General features: G+C 36.9%; 4 protein-coding genes and 1 pseudogene across 5 annotated transcripts in view; 2 read left to right on the plus strand and 3 right to left on the minus strand.

Annotated features, from left to right (window-relative positions):
* The window catches only part of LOC124336387 (calcium uniporter protein, mitochondrial-like), an 878707-nt gene that overhangs the window by 776976 nt on the left and 80188 nt on the right, over positions 1-21543 (plus strand). The window lies entirely within an intron of this gene.
* LOC124336054 overlaps positions 1-21543 on the plus strand; it is a 570649-nt pseudogene that overhangs the window by 98971 nt on the left and 450135 nt on the right.
* LOC124336290 lies at positions 2634-5082 on the minus strand. 2 transcript variants are annotated; one of them, XR_006917007.1, is made up of 5 exons: positions 4915-5082; positions 4622-4734; positions 4113-4329; positions 2963-4051; positions 2644-2889 (listed from the first exon to the last, which is right to left on the minus strand). XR_006917007.1 is itself a non-coding variant. In XM_046790041.1 (4 exons), the coding sequence occupies exons 3-4, from the start codon at positions 4322-4324 to the stop codon at positions 3145-3147; spliced, it is 1119 nt and encodes a 372-aa protein (XP_046645997.1). In that variant the 5' UTR covers positions 4325-4329; positions 4622-4734; positions 4915-5082; the 3' UTR covers positions 2634-3144. The 2 variants fall into 2 exon arrangements, 1 of the variants encoding a protein (XP_046645997.1); XM_046790041.1 differs by having other exon boundaries at positions 2634-4051.
* On the minus strand, positions 6186-8075 carry LOC124336326. The gene is made up of 2 exons (XM_046790089.1): positions 6428-8075; positions 6186-6366 (listed from the first exon to the last, which is right to left on the minus strand). The coding sequence occupies exon 1, from the start codon at positions 7813-7815 to the stop codon at positions 6814-6816; it is 1002 nt and encodes a 333-aa protein (XP_046646045.1). The 5' UTR covers positions 7816-8075; the 3' UTR covers positions 6186-6366; positions 6428-6813.
* On the minus strand, positions 18499-21184 carry LOC124336189 (T-complex protein 1 subunit delta-like). Its single transcript, XM_046789894.1, has 14 exons — positions 20925-21184; positions 20810-20862; positions 20658-20747; positions 20453-20599; positions 20188-20388; positions 19962-20123; positions 19755-19894; positions 19596-19692; positions 19430-19537; positions 19242-19372; positions 19081-19179; positions 18886-19021; positions 18706-18819; positions 18499-18641 (listed from the first exon to the last, which is right to left on the minus strand). Exons 1-14 carry the CDS (start codon positions 21013-21015, stop codon positions 18624-18626), a joined length of 1587 nt encoding a protein of 528 aa, XP_046645850.1. The 5' UTR covers positions 21016-21184; the 3' UTR covers positions 18499-18623.

Below are 21543 nucleotides of genomic sequence, written 5' to 3' on the forward strand. Positions count from 1 at the left end.
GATTTTTCTTGAATTTGACGTGTGGAAAGAAGATCTTTTAGCATTTCCAAGTATAGCCCCATTTGGCATTTTCGTGAAGCCAGGATTAGTGAAACAAGTTTTAAAACACACTTGTTTCATCAGTTTCAAAAAAGCTGTTTCGTTTCCACTTCGTGAAAAACTAGGAGTTTTGAATTGCATCTGTCATCATCAGTACTTTACTTCATTTTCATGTTGATATGTCCGCTGGCTGGAACGTCGCCATCTAGCGGCCAAGAATATAACTTACTATTGAGTTAGGATCCGCTGGGACCGGAACAAATTTTCGGGCACGTATTGCATGTTGTAGGACAGCACCGACAGATCTCTATCGAAATTTAAAAAAAAAACACATAAATTTGCATATCCAACTATATGGTGGCTGGACTTAAATAGCTCGGCAATATAATACTCACAGACATTTTAATCGGGATAAAAGGACGAAGGCATCCTCGTGAATTTCTCGAATTTGAATTGTGTTTGAATGAAATTGAATTGGAATTGTGCTTCAGATCCCTGGAAACAAGACGAAAAAACATTCAATTAACAGGCGAAAAAACTATGTAAAGTGACTGGGATAAATAGTTCATTTAGCCCACCGCTAGATGGGGGTATTGCCTTTCCGGGGGGCAATAGCCTGAAATGCTATTACCCCCCAGATTCTGGGGGGCAATAGGCGCGACCTTTTTTAAATGAAATTTTCCCTCAACTTTAGGCAATAATATGCCCTGATTTTAAAAATTTGGACGCTACAAGTTATCGCAACTTACTATTAACATAAACCCGAGTACTACCCAACTAACCCAAGGGCCAAGACCCAACCGTTTGAGTTTTGACGATCATCTCATTCAATGGCTAAATGGCATTAAGGCATTAATACGTGATGTATACAAGAATATTGCCAAATTTCAATAATAGAAATGTTGGCTGACATTCGATTCGTTCGATTCCTGTCAAATATAGTGAAACGTCTCTATGAATAAAAAATACCTATTCAGTAAAAAATAAATAAAAAATTTTATTAATTTTTTTTTAAACTGGAACTTCTTAATTCAACCCAATATGGCAATGTTCAGCTGCGCCAAAAACAAAAATAAAATGAAAGAGCCAACAGCCAAGAGCTAACAAAAATACAACTGAGCAGAAAGTTCAAAGTTACCTACATACTGTAGGCTTAAAACGCACCCACTTAGTGACGTTAGTAGCCGAGTGGTTAGCGCGTCAGTATAGTTCACATATATCCAGTCACATTGATCATGGTATAGTGAGATCACTAATAGTGTCTTCCTGTACTGTATCTTGTACAGCCAGTATCCCCCTGCTTTGCAGCCATGCTTTGCAGACATGTACTAGGTAAGATATTGTATGGGCGATGTCCGTGTAGTTATTAGTAGCTATGAACTTGCAGTTGAATAACATTCTTCGGGTGAGGCGGATAGGAGGCATAACCATTGGGATGGTTCACAACTTGTATAACTATGTAAATGTATAAATGTGTAAACTTGTAAACTGTAAAGTTGTGGAACATCAAACTTGTAACTGGATAACCTGTTCGTTTTTATTTATTATTCCGGCAGAATTAAAATACGTTAAACAATATATGTTTTCAAAAATATATTTTCTTAATATTTTTTAAAATTTCAAATAATTTGTTACATGCGAAGTAACGGGAACTAATCTGAGTAGTTCATCGTAGTCAGTTGTTCAAAACCTTGCACGAGCAAAACTTTTTTACAACTTTTATACTTTCTTAATACGAACATCTTATCCGTTATCCATTAGACGTTCCAAAGGAGAGGGAGTAATAATTAATTTTGTTACGAGACTTGTGGTCTCGAACTCTCAGTGAATGACATATTAAAGTATGAACCGTATAATATAAAAGGGAAAGACGGAAATTATTTCAAATTTAAAAAACCGTTTTTCGTTTTCTTTCCTTTATATCAAGAATTTCTACTCCACGAAAATAAAAAATTTGTTTTTTAGAGACTAGGAAACGTCTCAGCTATACAAACAAACAATAAGAAATTAAACCAAGTTTAAAAAAAGTTTTGCTTTATCGGATGTCTCTGACATACGTGCTGTAAGCCGCGGGAATGAAAGTAGACGGTCGACCCACGGAAGGGTCCATATGACCAAATCGCTGCCAAATTCTTGCTCGTGCACCTGTAAGTTGTAACAACAACTTCAGAAATAATTTATATGTATTGTACTGTTATATGTTGGAAAAATTGGTGGAATTGTGGGTGGAGGTGGGACGAATAAAACAATCCAATACTTTTTCTTTCCCTTATTTTAAGAAAGTGCCAAGTAACATAAAGAAAGAAGTAAAACATGTAAATGCTGTTCCATTTTTTTTTTTCAAAAATTACTTCCAGTGAGAAAGTAAAAGTTCTATCATCGAAAAGCAACATGACACTAATACTCCAACTCCTGAGTACGGCGGCGTTGGCTGTTGGTCACTTGCCTTGTAAAATTTGAATATATAATTATAATTGGGGATTATACATATACGTAACTCAATTAAAAAGGGCATTTTTTTCCTCTTCGTATAAAGAAGCGGAATGTAACATTTGAATGATAAAACATCCTAAGGAATGAATTCCCTAAACTAAAAAATTTGCGGTCATTAAACTACTAATCCATTTAAGGGAAGAAGCAATAGGGGCATAAATCGCATAATGTTTGGAACAAGAATTTATTATCTGATTTAGTTGATTATCCCCCCAAATCTCGTTGATATACTGTTAAGTCAGACTCCAATTACATGAAAATGTTTAATTTTAAACCTGGCAACGAACGATAAATCATGTGAACAATTTTCTTAACTTTAATTCCAGAAGCAGCAGAACCTTAGTGGAAAATGAAAACCTGAGGTCATTTAAAAAAATAATCGTTAACACAGCATTGTATGACAATCGAATATTTTTGTTGTTGTACATACCTTATTAAACCATTTAAAAGTAATAAATTTAACCTGAGAAATTGTTCAATCCAAATCCAAATTTTAAACGAAAGGGTTTATTCTAGATTAAAAATGTTGAGAACGTGTTATTATCTAAACAAACTACAAATTTAAGTTTTGAAAAATATCAGACTATTTTCGTAAATCAAGAGCCGCATTAATTATTTACTAGTGGACTTCTTGCTACTGCGCTTGGTAAGAGAGGTAGGCACTAATTGGGGTGGATGGTAAAAGATTTCCTTCGACTCAGCGTCATCACTATTTTTCCGCAATTCCGCTACAAGCCCCTTTCTGCAATCAGGTCCAATATTATTCAAGAAGAGTTGAACGAAATCTTTGTCCCCTCCCGGATTGTTAGTTAGTGGGGGCGGAGACGTGTACATCGACACTTTTTCATTAGGGTGATTCTTCTTAGCCGATTGAAAGCCTGCAGCCTTGGCCGCCTGGTCAGTTGTGTACAATCCTTGATACGTCGCATCGTCCGTCTTGTAGTTCAGGTGCCCACCTGCTAAGCGGTTACGTTTCAATGCGACTAGCACTCGAAAAACATCTCGGACATCTTCAAAATCGTAAGTGTACAAACAAATCAAATAGGTTTTGGCTTCACCGTTGGCGACTTTTGCTCCATTGCCAAGTTGATTGCTCGCAAGAAGATTCTTGACTTTTTCCCAAGTTTGATCAACGTATTGCTTGCTGATGAAGAGCATCCATTTACCACTACGAACAGATTTGACCGCGTCGGGTAATTGAGCCCAAATCCATGAGACGAAAGGACAACGACAACGAGATGGTTGCATGTCACAATCAGACTTATGATTTTTGGCTTCTCTGTCAATAAGATTTGTTGCAGATGCTTGTTTCTTTGGAATGTTGCTTTCTGTGGAATCGCTGGAAAGTTTCCGTTTACTGGAAGACAATTGCGCAGAGTAGACAGTAGATTGTCCAGAAGTAGATGGCTCGTTAAGATCGACCACTTCGATCACGTCGGGAATTCTAGCCTGCTGAGAGATCTCGTTAACAATCAATACTTCATCCTGGGTATCGATAGGGGCTTGCAGTTCTTTCCATCTGTAGTAATTAAACACACAATTCAGGTCTCAATTTTAATTTACAAAATTTTATGTTTTACCTTTCTCGTTGTGCTTCGCCTAGATGTCCAACAATCAAATCTTTCCCGAGCAAATTTTGCAATTCCAACAAAACCAGGTCAACACGTTGTTTGTCTGATGCGTGCATATCTAGTAAAGCGATCAATACATCTTCGTCAACGTCTTCGTTGGAGATAGAGTTCGCTTCTAGAACTTGACGAATTCGGGAAACATCTTCGACAAGAGAAGTCATGTCTCCTTGAAAATTAAACATGACATTGTGAGAATTACACAGTGTCAGCAAGCAAATGAAAAATCCATTCCCATTTTTAATTAAACCATCAATAAAACAATGTGTTACACCCATTTAAACTTTAACTACTCAAACTCAAGAATTTACATGATCTTACTACATATTACATAAGTTCATTAAATCAATTTAGCAAAATATTTGATGGTTTTAGTTACTTTCTAAGTTTAAGTTTGAAGTTGTTATAAAAAAGAATAAAATTTGTTAATTATTGCATCTGGAAAAACTAAAAATTGTTACCTTTTGTGATACCACACTATTGAAGAAAAAACATCAATATTGAAGACAGCACACAAATCCCATCTAACTTATGTAGTTAAGATTATTCCCGATAATTGAATGTGTAAGTGAGCCTGTAATGTACATGAAATATGTGGTTTCATTATGACAATTTGCATTCCAAACTCTTAAAACTAAAACTTTAAGTAACAATTTATTAGAAATATTATTGAATGTGTTCTCAGATAACTTTTGTTCATTAACAACCTGATTGCATAAAAGTAAATTACAGATGAATTTAAACTTATCCTTACACAAGATGTGTAATGTGCAATAGAAGCCAAAATAAACTTTCTGTTTGAACTATTTTTTTTTTTATTTCCAGTAATTTCTAGTTTTCTACACGTGTTCACGGTCAACTCAACACACTTGGCAGAGCAACAAGACAAGCAACAGCACGAAACCAGCAGACTAAAGATTGACTTATTCGTTGAAAATAATGTAGGCGTACCTGCCAGATTCACAAATATAGATTTACACGGACTTTTCAAGTTTTCATCCGTAATAAATAAGCGAAATAAGGGGAAAAAGCAAAGATAAAGACCACGATAACGGTTAACAACCTCAGATGAAAACAGATAAGACACCACAAGTGGTCTTTATTTGTAGGTAAAAACTAAAAAGTAACGGATGAAAAAAAAAAAATAAACAAAACAAAACAGGTGGATTTGTCATCTTTGCAATGCTCTGCCAATAAAACTTTTGTTTTTCAAGAAACAACTGATTAACCCTTATTTTTTCAAGTGTGTGAAAAGAATAAAATACTAACAACCCAGTTATAGAGGCGAGGCGATATTAAGTATGTAGGAGCAGTTATCGTACTTACAGATTTATCTATCAATAAAGAAAACTAAAATTATTGTCATCAATCGGTACAATTGTAAAACTTTTTTCAAATATTTTTAGTCCCTACCGCACTTCCCTTACTAGCGTCTACGAAAGATATTATTTCTATTAACCTCCACAGCTATTAAACTAAGACAACTTTTTATAGGGTAGGCGTAGGGAGAACACTGAACTCGTCCATTATGTTATAAGTGTTTTTTCTACACGCAATTTCATTTGTCTACAATTCATGAATAGAATCAATGCTTATAGGTTGATGGGCCCAAATAAAAGAAATTTCTTCACAATAACAAGTTGAAGACTTGAAGGCTGCTTAGCAAAATTTAGTTCGTGAAATTCAACTTCTCTATTGACGAGTTTATCGCATTTGCATGGACAATTGGACACGATTCGGATGGAAAAAAAGTTACAAGAAGCGGTTCAATAAATCCAATTACATGTGAAAATAGAAAAAGCAAACTGTAGTTTACCGAAATGCGACGCGTGAGTAGAAATAGCTCGATCTGTGTGCTCTGTCCAATGTACAAGTTTAAGAACCAATAAGGACAAGATATAATGTCTTATCTGATAAAGACAGATACTACATAAACTTTTTTTTTTATCTTGATACGAATTTTACTCTTCAAATAAACTTTAAATGAAAAAAATATAACAGAAAAGATTTCTTCTTGAAACAACCTTAACTTGCAAAATAGTGTATTTAACTATTTGAAGACGCATTTGTATGCGTGAAATTAACGAAATACTGAAATCAATAAAAACAACAACAAATCAGTAAAAAGTTACGCAGGAAAAGATTTTCGATACGTTAGTTTCTCAACACTTCCCACAAACATGAAACATGCTTTCAAATGGAAAACCTGTCGCAGCAAAAAAGAAATTCGTGTAAATGAAGGTATTCAACAAAAGGAAAAAACTCACTTTTTCCATCAGTCAGATAATTCAGATAGATTTGGAACTAAAGATTGGGCAGACGGTTGTAGTATCTTGGGTGGATTGTAAAAAATTATGTTATCCTCGAGGTCATGAGGTTCTTTTCTTAGTTCTGCCACAAGACCTCTTTTAAATTCGGGTCCGATATTATTTAAGAAGAGCTGAATGAACTCCGCAGCGCCTGTAGAAACGGTTGGGCTGGGTGGCGAGAAGTACATCGATACTCTTTGTCCAGGTTTTAATTTTGCTGCTGAGTCAAAACCGGCTCTCTTGGCTGCTCTGTCGGTTTTAAACACTCCTTGCACTGACGCCTCATCCGTCTTGTAATTCATGAAAGTATTTTGTAGGCGGTTACGTCGCAATGTTACAAGCACTCAAAATACATCTTGAACATCCTCAAAGTTTTGGGTGTATACACAAATTACTGTCCCATCTGTAATTTTGGCGCCAGTCCCAAGTCGATTGGCCGCAGTAAGAATCTTGACTTTCTCCCAAATTTCGTCGACATTTTCCTGTGCTGGATAGAGCAGCCATTTACCTCTATGAATAGATATTACCCATACAAATGGAACAGCCCAAATCGATCCAATATTTTTACAACAACAAGTTGAAGGCTGCTTATTGCAAAGGGATTCGTGAAATTGATCTTCGTAATCGATGAGTTCATCGTATGTGCAAGGACGTGACACGGATGATGTAATTTGGATTTGTATGGGTGGGTTGTAGAAAATGATTATCTCTTCACTGTTGATAGTGAAATTTTTCTTTAGTTGCGCCACCAAACCAACTTTGGAGTCAGAACCAATATTAAGCAGATGGTACATTTTAATAGTTTCAATTGTCTTTTTCCATACACCCACAGGTGGTGAAGAATATATAGAAACAATCGATTCTTTACTTGGTTCCTCCATTCTTCTTTTAAAGTCTTCTCCGTTGACGGCTTCTTCTACATCATGAACTTCTGTTACGTATTCCAAGAAATCATTTTCAATGTGATTCATCCGCCGCAATGTCACAAGCACTCGGAAAACATCTCGAACATCCTTGAAGTCATAAGTGTACAAGCAAATTTTATGCATTTCACCTCTTTCATTAATGGAGACTTTGGCTAGGTTACCCAGTTGATTTTTCGAAAGAAGAGCTATGATTCCACTCCAAATTGTGTCGACATTTTTCTTTTCAAGAGACAATATCCACATACCACCACGAACACATTCGACCTGTACGGGTGAACTGGCCCAAATCCATGCCGTTGTAAAACAGCTACAACTTGACGGTTGTTTTTGGCAATGGGAATTGTGGATTTCATCCAAATAAACGAAACGTGGTGACGAAACCGGGCGCTGTGTTTTATTTTCTTCATTTTTGAAATCCATTAAAATTATATACTATGGGGGGTATGCAAATTTGAAAGAATAGATAGTGATAAATATACTAGATGAAACCAACAGCGAAAAAAAAGTTGGGGAATAATAGGAAAAAGTAAACTGAAGTTCCGTGCCAAAATGCGAGTGGAGCCTAACCTTAATGCAATGTCTACAAGTTTAAGACCAAATAGGAACCAGATATGACAGTCTTATCTTATGATTATTGATTACAGAAAGATATGGCAAATCTTATTTATCTTGTTACACGGGTTTTAGGGTAAAACAACGAATTCCGGACAGCATCTCGGATACGCGAATGCCGGACAAAAAAGTCGATTTTTTCAATTTACAGTTATAAAAAAACGACGAAATATTAACGAAAACTAATGAATGAATTTCAAAATATGACAGGGGATACACAGTTGAGCCAAAGGGCATCTAAAAATACGCTGTATTAATTGAGTTATCATGAAATGAAATTTCTCAATTTTTCTATACGGCTGACAACTTTGGCTCTGTGTTGTCAGTTAGTAAACATATTTTACGGGGTAAGGAATTTCTAAGGTTAAAACAAGAAAAATCCCTTAACTAATTATATCAATCGATAGAGAATTGAAAGATCTACAATATTATATAAGGTTTTGTCGTTATTTTTAAGAATTTTCTTAAATATCGATGAAAATAGAAAACAGGCCAAAATGCGAATGTCGGACAGCTGACGCGAATTCCGGACAGAAAATTTTGAAAAATTTCGATTTTCTGTTTTTTAATATGTCTATACATCAATCGACGCAGAATTGTAAGGCGAATCGATTGATGTGCAATGTTTATAAGTTTTTTTGTAGAGTTTTTCCATTATTAAAAAAAAAAGATTTGAGCGACAAGAGGATCGAATCTTAGCAGATCCAAAAAAGCTGTCGTCATAATTTTTCTTTCCCGTTCCACTTGTTTATCAATATTTTTATAAGGCGTAATAATTCAGTAATTTTAGTGAAAAAATTTTTGAAAAAAATCGAGCAGTTAGTTTTATAATGACTACCATTCCCCAAAATGGTGTATCTTTCGTCCGGAATGTTTCTTATTGTAAAATAATTAAAGTCTTTGTGATTTTTAATTTAATTCCCATGCCCGTAACCCCATTTTGCTTGAAATTCCCCCAAAAATGTTCGAAGGGCGTAAATTTTTTTTCAAAATCACTTATATGTAGCGTCAGTCTTGCTCCCATAAGGAGCCATGATGCGAATTCCGGACAGACTACATAGTCCGCTCGCTAATCGATCTTTATAGTTTTAGACAAGTATCGTTATGGCAGTGTGGGTTAAGGTCCGCTTGTAAACGTGAAGGTTGAACGTTCAAATCTCATAACTGCAATAACGTTAAAATTAAATAGCGTGATGGTAACAGTTAAGATTATTTTACTTATTTCAATAATTGTTACAATTATGTATTATTGAATATATTTATGGTTGAAGTAGAAGCCATTATTACGTATGAACCTAGCTGATGTCCATATTATTTTTGTTTCAATATGTCTGTTGCTTGCTTTGCATTTCTAATTGCATGTACGACTAAAAGATTTTACTAAATCTTTTAATGAAGATTTACCCTTTGCAGGTATCGAACGTCAGTCCTTCCGCATGGTAGGCAGATGTTATACCGCCGTGCTATATTGTTATAGATACTACGGATAAAGAGTAATGCAGTGTTAGTCATATTTTTTCCGTCTGCTGTCCAGAATTCGCATCAAGGGCTTTATGGGGAAAGAACCTTCATTAATTAGACGAATTATATTAACGTCATGTTACCATTATGCAGCTAGACATAAAGAGGACTTAATTCTACATTTATTGATACCAATTTTTCTATAAAAATCTTAACTTAGAAATTCTAAGAAAATTTTCAAATTTCGGTGGTTTTCGGACATTCGCGTCACGTATGGGCGACTTTCTACTTTAATTTCTCCAGAATTCCAATACGGATTTCAATTTCGTTTTTTGTTTTAGAATTCTAGGCCTATTTGTTCTTGTGAAATTTAGTAAACGAAAGGGATTTTCAAAATATTTATTTTATGTTGTTAAGTCGTTTTGATCCCAGGTCGAAAAGTCTTGGCAGACGAAAACAGTTTTTGACAGCTCAATGTTTTGATTTTTTTAATCGAAATATCTCAAAATACTTTCATTGCACTGTACTATATGTCTTAAGCAATTTTACTAAGAATTAAAAACTGCATCGATTGATATAATTAGTTTTTAAAAATATTTCTGTCCGGAATTCGAAAAAATGTCCGGGGCATTCGCGTTTTGTCCGGAAATTCGCATTTCGGGTTTACACACAAACGCCATAAGTCGGATCGCTGTCCGGCATTCGCTGTTTTACCCTACTTCAGAAATAATGCAAATAAACTAGACAGAACCAAATCCTATTTACAGGCAAAGCTGTACATTTTTACCAAATACCAAGATATTTACAACACTTAGTTTGAACCTTGAATTTCAGAATTAGTTAGGGTAGGGTTGCAGCTCCAGCCGTCAGATTTAGAGACTAGAGAGGGGTACCGTCAGCCGTCAGAGCGGCCTGACGGTGCAATAGCGCAAAACCCCATTCGAGCACCGTCAGGCTATAGACTCGACCGTAAATCACTACGTCTAAAGTTTAAAACTAAGTAGAGAGCAGAAAAATGGTTTAACGAAAGAAACGTACAAAACAAAACCACCTTTCATTCAAAAAGATTTACGACGCCGAAAGGGGATGGAAAAAATAAAAGAAGTCACTTGGATATTATTTTAACTATTTACGACACCAAATTAATCCTACAAGAAAAATGATTACATAAACATACCTTATCTCCTTTAGAACGAAAAGACATCTGTTGAGCTCTCACGGGCTATATAATACTCATTCGTAGGCATTCGTACATTATTTACACGTCTACTTTCTAGTTAATGGTGTTGATGTCGAACTGTGGAATTGCCAGTTAGGCTGCATAGCTGCCAGATAAATGTTACCGGCACTTGAATGGCACAGAGGGGAAGTGGAAGAGAAAAAAATTCGACAGACTGAAATTTTGATGCCGATTCAAATTTTATGTAGTCATACACGATACGGGAGAGGGTTAAGGCCATCATAGTTAATAAAGGCACCGACACCATCACATGAATCACATAATGAAAGCACTCGAGTTTAAGCAAACTACGTTTTCCGGAAAATGTAGCAATGTCGTTGGCATATCAGTCACGGTGGCGATATCTGTTGCCTTCACAACTCAGGAGGTACCGGTAAGGACAGATTCAACCAGATCAGCTGTTGCCATATATTCGGGAAGAAAATGATCCAGACTGGCAATAGGTCAGCAATTCAATGACACTGTTAAAAAGGGTACCAATTTTTGGGGGTTGCCAACCACCAAAAATTTGTAAATGCACGAAATTTTGACTTTTTTCGAAAATTCTGGGGTTTTACGTACCACTTTCATTTTTTCAAATTTAACTACAAATATTTGGGGAAAATTACCTCCAAATTTTTGGGCATGGCCAGACATTTAGGGAGTGCATAATATACAAGCATACTTGGGACATAGATTTTAGTCATGATTAGCAAAGTAATCCCGTCGGCAACCGGCAGAGACATAATAACAAGTTCAGCTTTTCTATAAACTATGCAGCAGCGATAGAATTATTTCAAGTACATTTAAAATTTTTATAGTTTATTCATTTTTATATTAATCAAAGTATTTGCAAACTACTTGTCAATTAGATCAATTTTTCAACTTGAAATATTTTCAAGCATGCATCCCTTTCCTTAAAAATTATATCGATTTCTGAAAACGTAAGTATTCTAACGTATAATATTAAGTCTAAGTGCTAGTATTCTCGACAAACACGCCCGCTACCCTCTAACTCTTATTTTCTATACTAACAAAGACTATAAAACTTTTCTAAGTCCTTACGTACAGGAAATCAAATCTGATTCATAAATATCTAAATTATAAAAAAGTCAAATGGTGTAGTGGTTAGCGAGCTGAGCTGGCAAGTCAAAGGTTCAAGGTTCGATCCTGGCCCTGGTCGGAACTTTTATTTGTCTTCTATACAACCCCGAACGTTTCGTATTGCGATACGATACAAATTTTTCGGGTTTGGGAACCCCAGATCTGGTTTGGTCAGAATTTAGGGCGTTTAACCCCGAAATAGTTGTTAAGTTTTTTAACAGTGGACTGGATGGATTTCTGGACCAACAAAATATTGCAACCAGCTTTTTTTAACTTGCTTGGCTACATTGAGAATGTACCCTACTAGCACAGAGATATCCATAGGATATCCTATGGATGTCAGAGCCGATCCAGTTGGATTTCCCAGTTGGACGTCCTATGGATGTTTAAAGGATATACTAATGTCCTCTCCTGTGGACGTCCAACTTGGGATATCCATGGACGTCCGAAAAACGGACGTCTTTGGTATCAGTTAACAATTTGGGAAAAATTAAAAATCTAACTTCATCGGGAATCGAACCCGGGACTCCTGAATGCCATGCCAGTACTATGCATCCATGCTATACTTGTTCTTACTAATTTGAAACAAAGGGGATATTCAAGCTTCCCTACTAGCACACAATGTCCACAGGACGTTCTATGGATATCCTGTGAACGAAAACCGTCCGTCTGTTTAGCGTCAGCTACGGATATCCTATGGATGGAATGTTTGGATCAAGAAAACACGGTCCATACTGGGATGTCCTATGGATGTCCATCGGTACCAATCTGGGATTTGAAGTTAATCGTTCGTTTCAGATCCTTATTCTGATATCCATACGATGTCCAATTCTCATCACGAATGTACGTTTGACTTCACATCCGAGATTGGTACCAGATGGACATTCATAGGACATCCCAGTATGACCATCCGTTATCTGGATCAAAATATACCATCCATAGGATATCCGTAGCTAACGCTAAACGGAAAAACGGAAAATGGACCGTCGGATATCCAATGGACGTCCTATGGACAATGTGTGCTAGTAGGGTAAGCACGTTCTTCACGCAACACACGATCCATTGCGTTGTAATCTGATATACGACGGCTTGGTTATCCATCTAACAATAGATTAATTAAGAATTTAGAAACCAAAAATTTTTTTATATTAAAACTTGAAATATTTACATATGTAAATATTTCAAGTTTTAATCTCACCTCTTGAATTTTTTGACGGAATTAAAAAGCACATCTTTCCTCCTCTTTGGATTTATTTTGCACTTTTCCCGACTTTTCCATTCTCTTCTTCTCTTCCTTTCGGTCTTTCAACTTTCCCACCAGAATGAACGAAAATGAGAGGTAAAGTAAGCTTCCTAAGCTATACCTTCCGTCAACTTAAAAAAAAACCATATAGAGCAGTTTGCCTGCTAAAGAAACTTGCAGGCATGACTGTAGATAAAGTCAATAATAGAAAAAAAATTTCATTAAAGTTGTTGAAAGATGTAGAATCAAGAAGAAAAACTAAGATCCCCGAAAAAAAAGAAAAATACTAATTACAGTTTGTGATCTGGACTCAAGCGACCAGAAACAGAAGTCTGAGATAACAAAACCAACAACCCTTGCGGATTGTTGGGATGAATCTCAACGTTTACGTTTGCCAAGGAAATTTATTAATTGTGAATGTTGTTGTGTCAGTGTGCCCTTCTTCTCGTGACCGCTAGGTGTCGCGCGCTAGAGCCGTGAGAAGCAGCGGGCCGAGAGAGGGGCAGTCTAGTTTTGGCTTGCTTTGTAGAAGGATCTCGTTTCTGTTCTTGTCGAATACATTGTGTTAATTAACTAATTAACCACCCAGACTCTAACCTAACATGGTGCAGTTGGTCAAACTTGCCTTTTAGTACCCTTGATTCGAAAATTTCGTGCGGAATTCCCCCAATTTGGCTTTAATTTTACGCCAAAATTCACTTGGTCTATTTCTCGCCGCAGCTGTGTGGGAGCCGCCATCTTGTCTCCTTTGTTCTGGCTAGCTTTATCGAGTGGCGCCGCCATCTTGTCTCCTTTGTTCTGGCTAGCTTTCTCGCGTGGCGCCGCCATCTTAGCCATTGTAGGACAAAGACGTTTGCTTCTCGTGCCATCATTGCATATTACTGTTTCACATTTCAAGTGGCGCTGGTCCCGATTATAATATTCATGGTCTTAGCTCTTTGAGCCACCTCGTCCGGAATATTGTGGGCCGCTCATTGATTCGTTGGAAGTTTTTTCTCACGGGCTCATATCTATCTTGTCCTGGCTATACACCGTCATTGATGCTGGTCCCGATTATAATATTCGCGCGGCGAGGTTACTTGCTGAGGACTTGACCAATCATGGGAAACCCAAACGGAATAATGATGCACTGTTGTTTTTTGAAAAGGGCTTTTTAAGGTGTTGAGAAGAGTTCTTTTAGCTTCTTCGCGCAAAACTTTGGGGTTTTTCTAAAAGAAAAATTGAAGGAAAAAGACAATTTAGATTCTCAACAGGTTTTGGGGCTGCATGAGGGCACGGAAAAGATCTTAAGGCCCAAATCCCACCATAGGACTTTGAAGGAAAAATCTATCTATATCTATCTATTTTTTAAAAGATAGGGTTTTAATCTTAATCTTAATCTTAAAATCACCCCGTCTTGCACTCTGAAAGCCCTTTGTGGCTCCATAATTTCACGAGCAAAATTCCATTACCTTCGGGATTTCAAAAAACCCAACAAATTTTGGGAAATCGCTGATGCGCAACTAGGAGTTAGTAATTAACCATTTCCTAGCACCGCGAAGGCTGCATACCACTTCAATAATAGGCGTATCCGTGGAGGCAGGATCAAAACTGTTGATTAGAAATAGCAGATGTTCAGCGTCATCAAATATAACGCGGTCAAACCGCGTAAGAAATAATTCAGCTCTTTTTGCTCCAACTCTTCGTTCTTCATTTATACAACAAACTATTCGTTAAAATCAAAATTAACCCAGAAAAGAAAGAAATATACAGATCAAATAATAGTACCGCATAAGTCGTTATGACCACATCAAAATGAAGTAAATCATCGTAATTCGTGCCGTCTAGTACATAGAACGTTAGTGAATTTTCACGACATTCCTCTGTGATATCTTCCTTCAATCTACCTGTAAAATAAAACAAATACATATAAACAACGAAATTCCTAAATGCAGAACCCACAGCAAAACGACCCCCATAAAAAAATAACAAACCAAAATCGTGAACAAAATAGAAGAACCAAGAACACACATAGCATAAGATTTAAAGGAAAACGGTGCAAACTACTTACTGTCCCCGAAGTAAAAAACTCTTCACTTGGAAGGGTTGGGACATTTGTCTGTTTGTGATCCAAAATCAGAGAGGCGAGGAATTTCGCTTTGTTGAAACCTCTGTGTGCAAACAATCCGCCTAGAAATGGAAAAAATCAATTGAAGCCTCGCCTCGAGGGGTGGAGTCGATTGAATCCCTGTGGAATTTCAAATCATTTTTTAGGGAAAGAATCAGGGGGTGACAAGACGAAATTTTTTTTGCCTCTCTGTCCTCATTGAAGATAGCTGGAATATCAATCGATATGGGGGGCCAGTCATAGGTAACTTTGGCTACGTTACTGCCGGGACCAGTGCCGACTACTTCAAATTTCACATGGGAAACTCCTCCAGGCATGGTCACAATAACACACCATTTTTCCTCCTCGGTGTCCGGATCTTTGTACACCGACATCAATACCGGTTGATTATTGGAGACAACGTTGGCATCCAAATCCTCCTCTTCGCTGACATTTTCTGGGTCGGACGGCCTGGAACGCTTAGTGGTGCTGCCAGAAACACCAGCACTGTTCCCGGAGACCCCACTGGCTCCCGATTGACTTGTTTCCACTGCAAATGAGAAAAATGCATACCTTTATAAAAATAAAATGTTTTAAATTGTTCAAAAAAACTTACATCCAAGTCCATATTTTCAGCGAAGCTCGTTGAACATACCTCTGAAAACTGGCAGACTGAACTCCATAAATTCACGATCTAGCTCGAAAGTAGCAGCAGGCGTTGCATCGGGGGAAATCAGTCCTTTTTTGAACATATCGTCAAGTATTATGTATTATGTATCTGTATTATCAGGTTGCAATAGTGTTAATTTATAAATAATGGTGGTTGCAATATAAAAACAAATGAAAAAAGCCACGCGGGATAAAGAAGTTTCAAATGTTAAATCCTTATTAAACCACTTTTACAGCAAAAATAAAAATATGGAGCGGCTTAAGACGAGTTCAAGAATTTTGGGTCAACACCAAACGGGAGCAAATTATCTCCATTTTCAGGACGCAGGAAGAATGGGGTAGCCAAAATCTAAATTGGGGTGGGTCGTACCGTAACATACGAGGATATCATGCAGAAGTTTCTGAACATCATGAATCTGGAAAATAATTTAAAAAAATACCGTATATACAGTCATGCCTGCAAGTTTCTTTAGCAATCAAACTGCTCTATATGGTTGTATTTTAAGTTGACGGTAAAAGTGAAAATAAAAAGGCACCAAAGGAGAAGTGGAAAAGAAAAACCAATCAGAGCCATTAACGGGGAGGTCGCTCAGTTCCATAAATCTTTTCTCCATAAGGCCACGAGACAGAGATAGCTGCTAGTACTGTGCTGCCTCTTGTGGGTGTGTGGTGAACTACCACGGGGAAACTCAGTCTTTCTAGTCTAAGTCCTTGTTGTGAAGATTATCACACAAGTGTTTTGCGAATTAGGTTACTGCAGGTACGTAAAAGAAGCGTAAATTACAGTAATTAATTATTATTGTGTCAGTTGTATAGTTATTTTAAAATTAAAAGACAAAAATAATTTGAAAAAAGTTTATGGATAAGTCAAATTACGAACCTCCAAACTCACGAGTCATAGACTTGGTCTCTAACTACTACACCAACCGATTAATACAGAAATTTGAAAATGTTAAAAACATATACTGTTTTACAGACGTTGGTTCGACTCTTTCCATCTCTTCACATCTTTAGGGCTAGATGGCAGGTATTTCTGATAGCTGTAGGAGGAACTGGAGGATGGGAATAGAGGGGAGCTCGGAAAAACTGACTCGCGGCCCCAGGTTAAATTTTCTTATGGAACTGACTGACCTCCCCCTTAATGGCTCTGAATCAATATTCAAGACTGACTGGTAATAAACTTGTATACCGATTTTAATTTTATGGAGGCATCATAGCATATACGGTACGGAAGAGGGTTTAGGCAACCATAGAAAAGCACCATCACATGAATCGAATAATAATTAGAGCCCTCGAGTTTATAAGCTTACTACGTTTTCCGGAACTTAAAGAGCTGAAGCAGAGCTATAGACTTCGGCTGAAGCTGCGAAGTAAAAGTGAAGTTGTGCGAACGGCATGGGCAGGGAAATCTGTCGAAACGAGATTTGAAAAGGGAAAAATTATTTGAATGTTGGTATTTTTAAAATTCACAATGATCATACCTTTTTAGACAGTTCGCATCTGACCCAGTAGGCTGGATTAACAAAGCTATTTGTTTCAATAAAACTAAATTTTTTTTTTCTTAAAGGCTGATTGAGCCGTAGTTTATTTTGTATGTACCGTGAAATAAAAGAATACCAATTCAGTTACACAGGAGGAGAATGTGAGCTCATGATGAATAAAATGGGTGCAACAGGGGTTATATGCGTGCAATTATGGTGCACTCTTTACGTAACACTCAATTGTAATGTAGAAAAAAAAGCTTAGGCCTCTAGATATCCTTATTGATTTTTGGTATGTTGATTTCTCAACACTTCCAACAAATACGTATGTTAACAACATCTAAAAATATTGTAACGATTCGGCGTCCGATCATGCGTTCGATGCGTGACAATATCTTATTCATAAATGAAGGTACTTGAAAGAATAAAACTCACTTTTTCTAAAACATAATGATTACTTTTTTAATTAAAATTAAAATTGAGAATTAAAATTGAGAATATTTTGAAGAGAGATCACAAGAAAATCTTAAAACAACAAAGTGATCTAAAACCAAAATATTCAGAAAAAGTGGTTTAGTTCAATTTTTTAGCTACCCACAATAGCTTTTAACACATCAGACATCACCTAAATTAATCAAGCTTAAAGAATTGCAATTTGCACCAGTAGACTAGATGCTAATTTCTACATGAGATTTTTGAACTAGAAATTTTTTAACCGTCTGACGCAATTTCCGTGAAAACAAACTATCACTTTTTGTCAAATTGGATGGCGGATTGCTTGCTAAAAAGCCTCGCACAAAAAAAATTGTCTTGAACCGGACGCTCTATTTAATGAATTGTTTATTTTGCATGTGTTACCGCACTTCCCTTACTTAGCGTCTTTACGGAAACAAAGATACTATTTCTATCAACCTCCAGCTATTAACTAAGACAACTTTTTTATATGGTATGGAGAACTCGAACTCGTCCGTTATAAGTCTTTGGACTACACGCTAATTAGAAATCACAAATAGTTAAACTCCAACAGGATACTATGGCTCATACTAAAAGTAAAATGGCTGCAAGGAAAATCTGTATCTTCTCCCATATTACATTGACATGTGGATGTATCAGTAAAAAAAATCAAACGGAAACTGCAGTTGTTGCAAATTGAATATTTACGAAATGTTATTTGAACTACGATCCAGAATAGTTTTTCTCTGGTAATCATAAATTTTTCGCAACATCCTAAGCGCGAGAGGAATTTTGTATTAAAGAAGAAACAGTAGCAGCAAACAAGAGAGCGGCACATTAATGCAAAAAAAGCAAGCTAGGCCGGGTGATTTGTTGGTTTCACACTAGAAAGAACACGCCTCAGTACAGAGCGTTGACCTGACAAAAAAAAAAGGAATTTGAAATAGTTGTTAGAAATTAGCCATAATCATCCAAAACTTACGATGTCGTCAATCTTAAGAATGGAACGGACGGTTTCCGAAGCCAAAGTGATCGCACTGGTGGTCACCAGAAGTGGCTGTGCAACTCCTTCGTCCAGCATGTTAGTAATAGCACCCTAAACAACATAAACATTTAACATCTTTCAAGCTTTTATATAGAAAAAATCATTATTCTATACTACCTTGCGAACGTTGATACCGGATGACTTGAACCCGCAGGCGTGTTTGTTCCTCAAATCAGTCACGGTGGCGATAGGGTTAAGACCTGCGTTTTCGGCCAACGTCATGGGAATTACTTCCAACGATTCGGCAAACGCACTAAAACCGGAAAACCTTATTTTTAGTGTCCGCATAGTAATCCAAAATTCGTCACTTACCGAAGGCAATAAGCTTCAACACCGGGCAATCCCTGTGCGTACTGGGTAAGCTGATAAGCAAGTTCAGTCTCTGGAGCTCCACCACCAGCAATGATGAACCTACAATTCATCAAAAGCATGATGTTACTCGAGACATAATTGTTTTAATTAACTGAAAATACCTCTTTTTGACCAGGCAACGGATAACACAAAGAGCATCATGGAGAGATCGAGCAGCCTCTTCCAAGACGAGCTTGTTGCTGCCTCGGACGATGACTGATACTGTTTTGCCAACATTTTGAATACCCGTAATCTGTAAAATTTAAACAATGAGTCCTGAGCCAAAACGAAAGTTCGGGTTCTCTGTTACCTTCACAACTTTGGAGGTACCGGTAGGGACAGATTCTACCAGATCAGCTGACGCCATATATTCAGGCAAGAAATGATCCAGACTGGCAATAGGTCGGCAATTCAATGTCTAGAATTAAACTTAACATTAGCAAACTTTAACTGAACGTGGATCTTAAAAAATATACCTTGGTAATGAACTCAATATCTTCTCTTTCGATATCCTTGACGACCATGATCTTCATTTTGTCAAAGAAATGGAGAGCTAATTCACTCACCGCATCCCTATCGCATTTAACATATATGTTAATATCGATATGATGAAAAAACTAAAACTTCAAACTTACCTAAGAATGGATTTCTGGACCAACAAAACATTGCAACCAGCCTTTTTAACTTGCTTGGCCACATTGAGAATGTACGCACGTTCCTCACGCAACACACGATCCATTGCGTTGTAATCTGATACGACGACTTGGTTATCCATCTAACAATAGATTAAATAAGAATTTAGAAACCAAAAATTTTTTGATATTAAAACTTGAAATATTTACATCTGTCTTGGGAGGTGAGATGCAGAATTGGATCAAACCAATTTTCGCCTTTTCCATCCGAGAAGGACCGCCGCTGCCAGCACTTCTTTGATCAAGAACTAATCCCTCAACAAGCTCAGTATCATCCACAGTTCCGCCAAGTTTCTCAATAACTCTGATGTCCTAAAAGAACCCAATACATTTGTTAACCTAAATGCTGTTGGTAATAATTATTGTTCACACTTACTCTGAGATCTACATCATGATCCTTAAGAGGATCAATAACTTTGAGAACAGCATCAACAGCTAGAGGGGCCAACAGTGCAGAGTGTTGAGATACAACTTTTGATCCAAGTGAAGTGGTGGCACTCATTAACAAACTGTGGCGGTCCTCAAGTTTCATGGGAGTAGCCATGGCTTCCAAAATTTCAACAGCCTTAACAGATGCCTATGCCAAAAAATGGTTTAGCTATTTAAAAGGAGAAAAATTAAAGTTATATTGTTTAACTTACTTTCTGGAAAGATTCACTGATGACAGTAGGATGGATTCCCTTTTCCAAAAGTTTCTGTGCTGCCTCCAAGAAACTTCCAGCAAGAACCACAACACTGGTTGTACCATCTCCAGCTTCGACATCTTGAGCTTTTGACAGCTCAACCAACTATTTTTTAAAATGGCATTAAACACTGGATCTGACAGACAAGCACTAAGTGATATACCATTTTAGCAGCTGGATGGACAAGCTTCATCTGTTTCAAAATGGTTGCACCATCATTGGTAATGGTGACATCTCCTTTACCCGACTGAATCTAAAGATTGACAAAGCTGTAAACTGAAGTTTCGGAAATATCACCCCTACCCAAGAACTTACCATTTTATCCATTCCTCGGGGTCCAAGGCTTGTTCGAATAGCATCAGCCACAGCTATAATTTAAAATACATTAGTTAAGTACAATACAAATCAATGGTCACACCTTAACATTTACCTTTGGCTGCTTCAATATTGCTGGAACGAATTTCAGCCGGTTTGCTCTTTGTTTCAAAAGCTTTCATTTTCGGCTGGACGTTGGGCGCCATGATAATAGTTTAAGTGATGGATCAACTAACGTCGATGAAACCAGACAAATGGTACAAATCTCGAAAAGCTGGAACGGAAGATGTTTTCGGATAAATTCACTTGGATCACGTGAATCTAGAAGAATCCTTTTCGAATTTTGACAATTCACGGACTAGCAGACGAACATTCAAGCAAAATCGAACATATGATTTTACTGGGGGAAGGGTACGGCAATCACGAGTTCTCAAAAGGAAAATTTGAAATGTACAACAGATTAAATTGAAGAAACTAAATTATATTTTCTAATTTTTTAATGATGCATAAACACTGTCAATATTATAGATAAAACACTGAAAAGTAAATCGTTAACAACATTAATCTGTAACGCAATGGTTTCGACAATCCGGCAATGCCCTTCTTCTATCCACTGAATCCTCCATTACTTTTTCGGCTTGTGATTGTCGTTTTAGTAAATCAAGTACAAAACCTCCTTTCAAAATGAGTTTCTGGCGCCAAGCAGGATTAAAGTAAGTTTCAGTATTATTGTG

Source organism: Daphnia pulicaria, chromosome 4, assembly GCF_021234035.1.
Source record: "Daphnia pulicaria isolate SC F1-1A chromosome 4, SC_F0-13Bv2, whole genome shotgun sequence".
Taxonomy (NCBI): Eukaryota; Metazoa; Arthropoda; class Branchiopoda; order Diplostraca; family Daphniidae; genus Daphnia; species Daphnia pulicaria.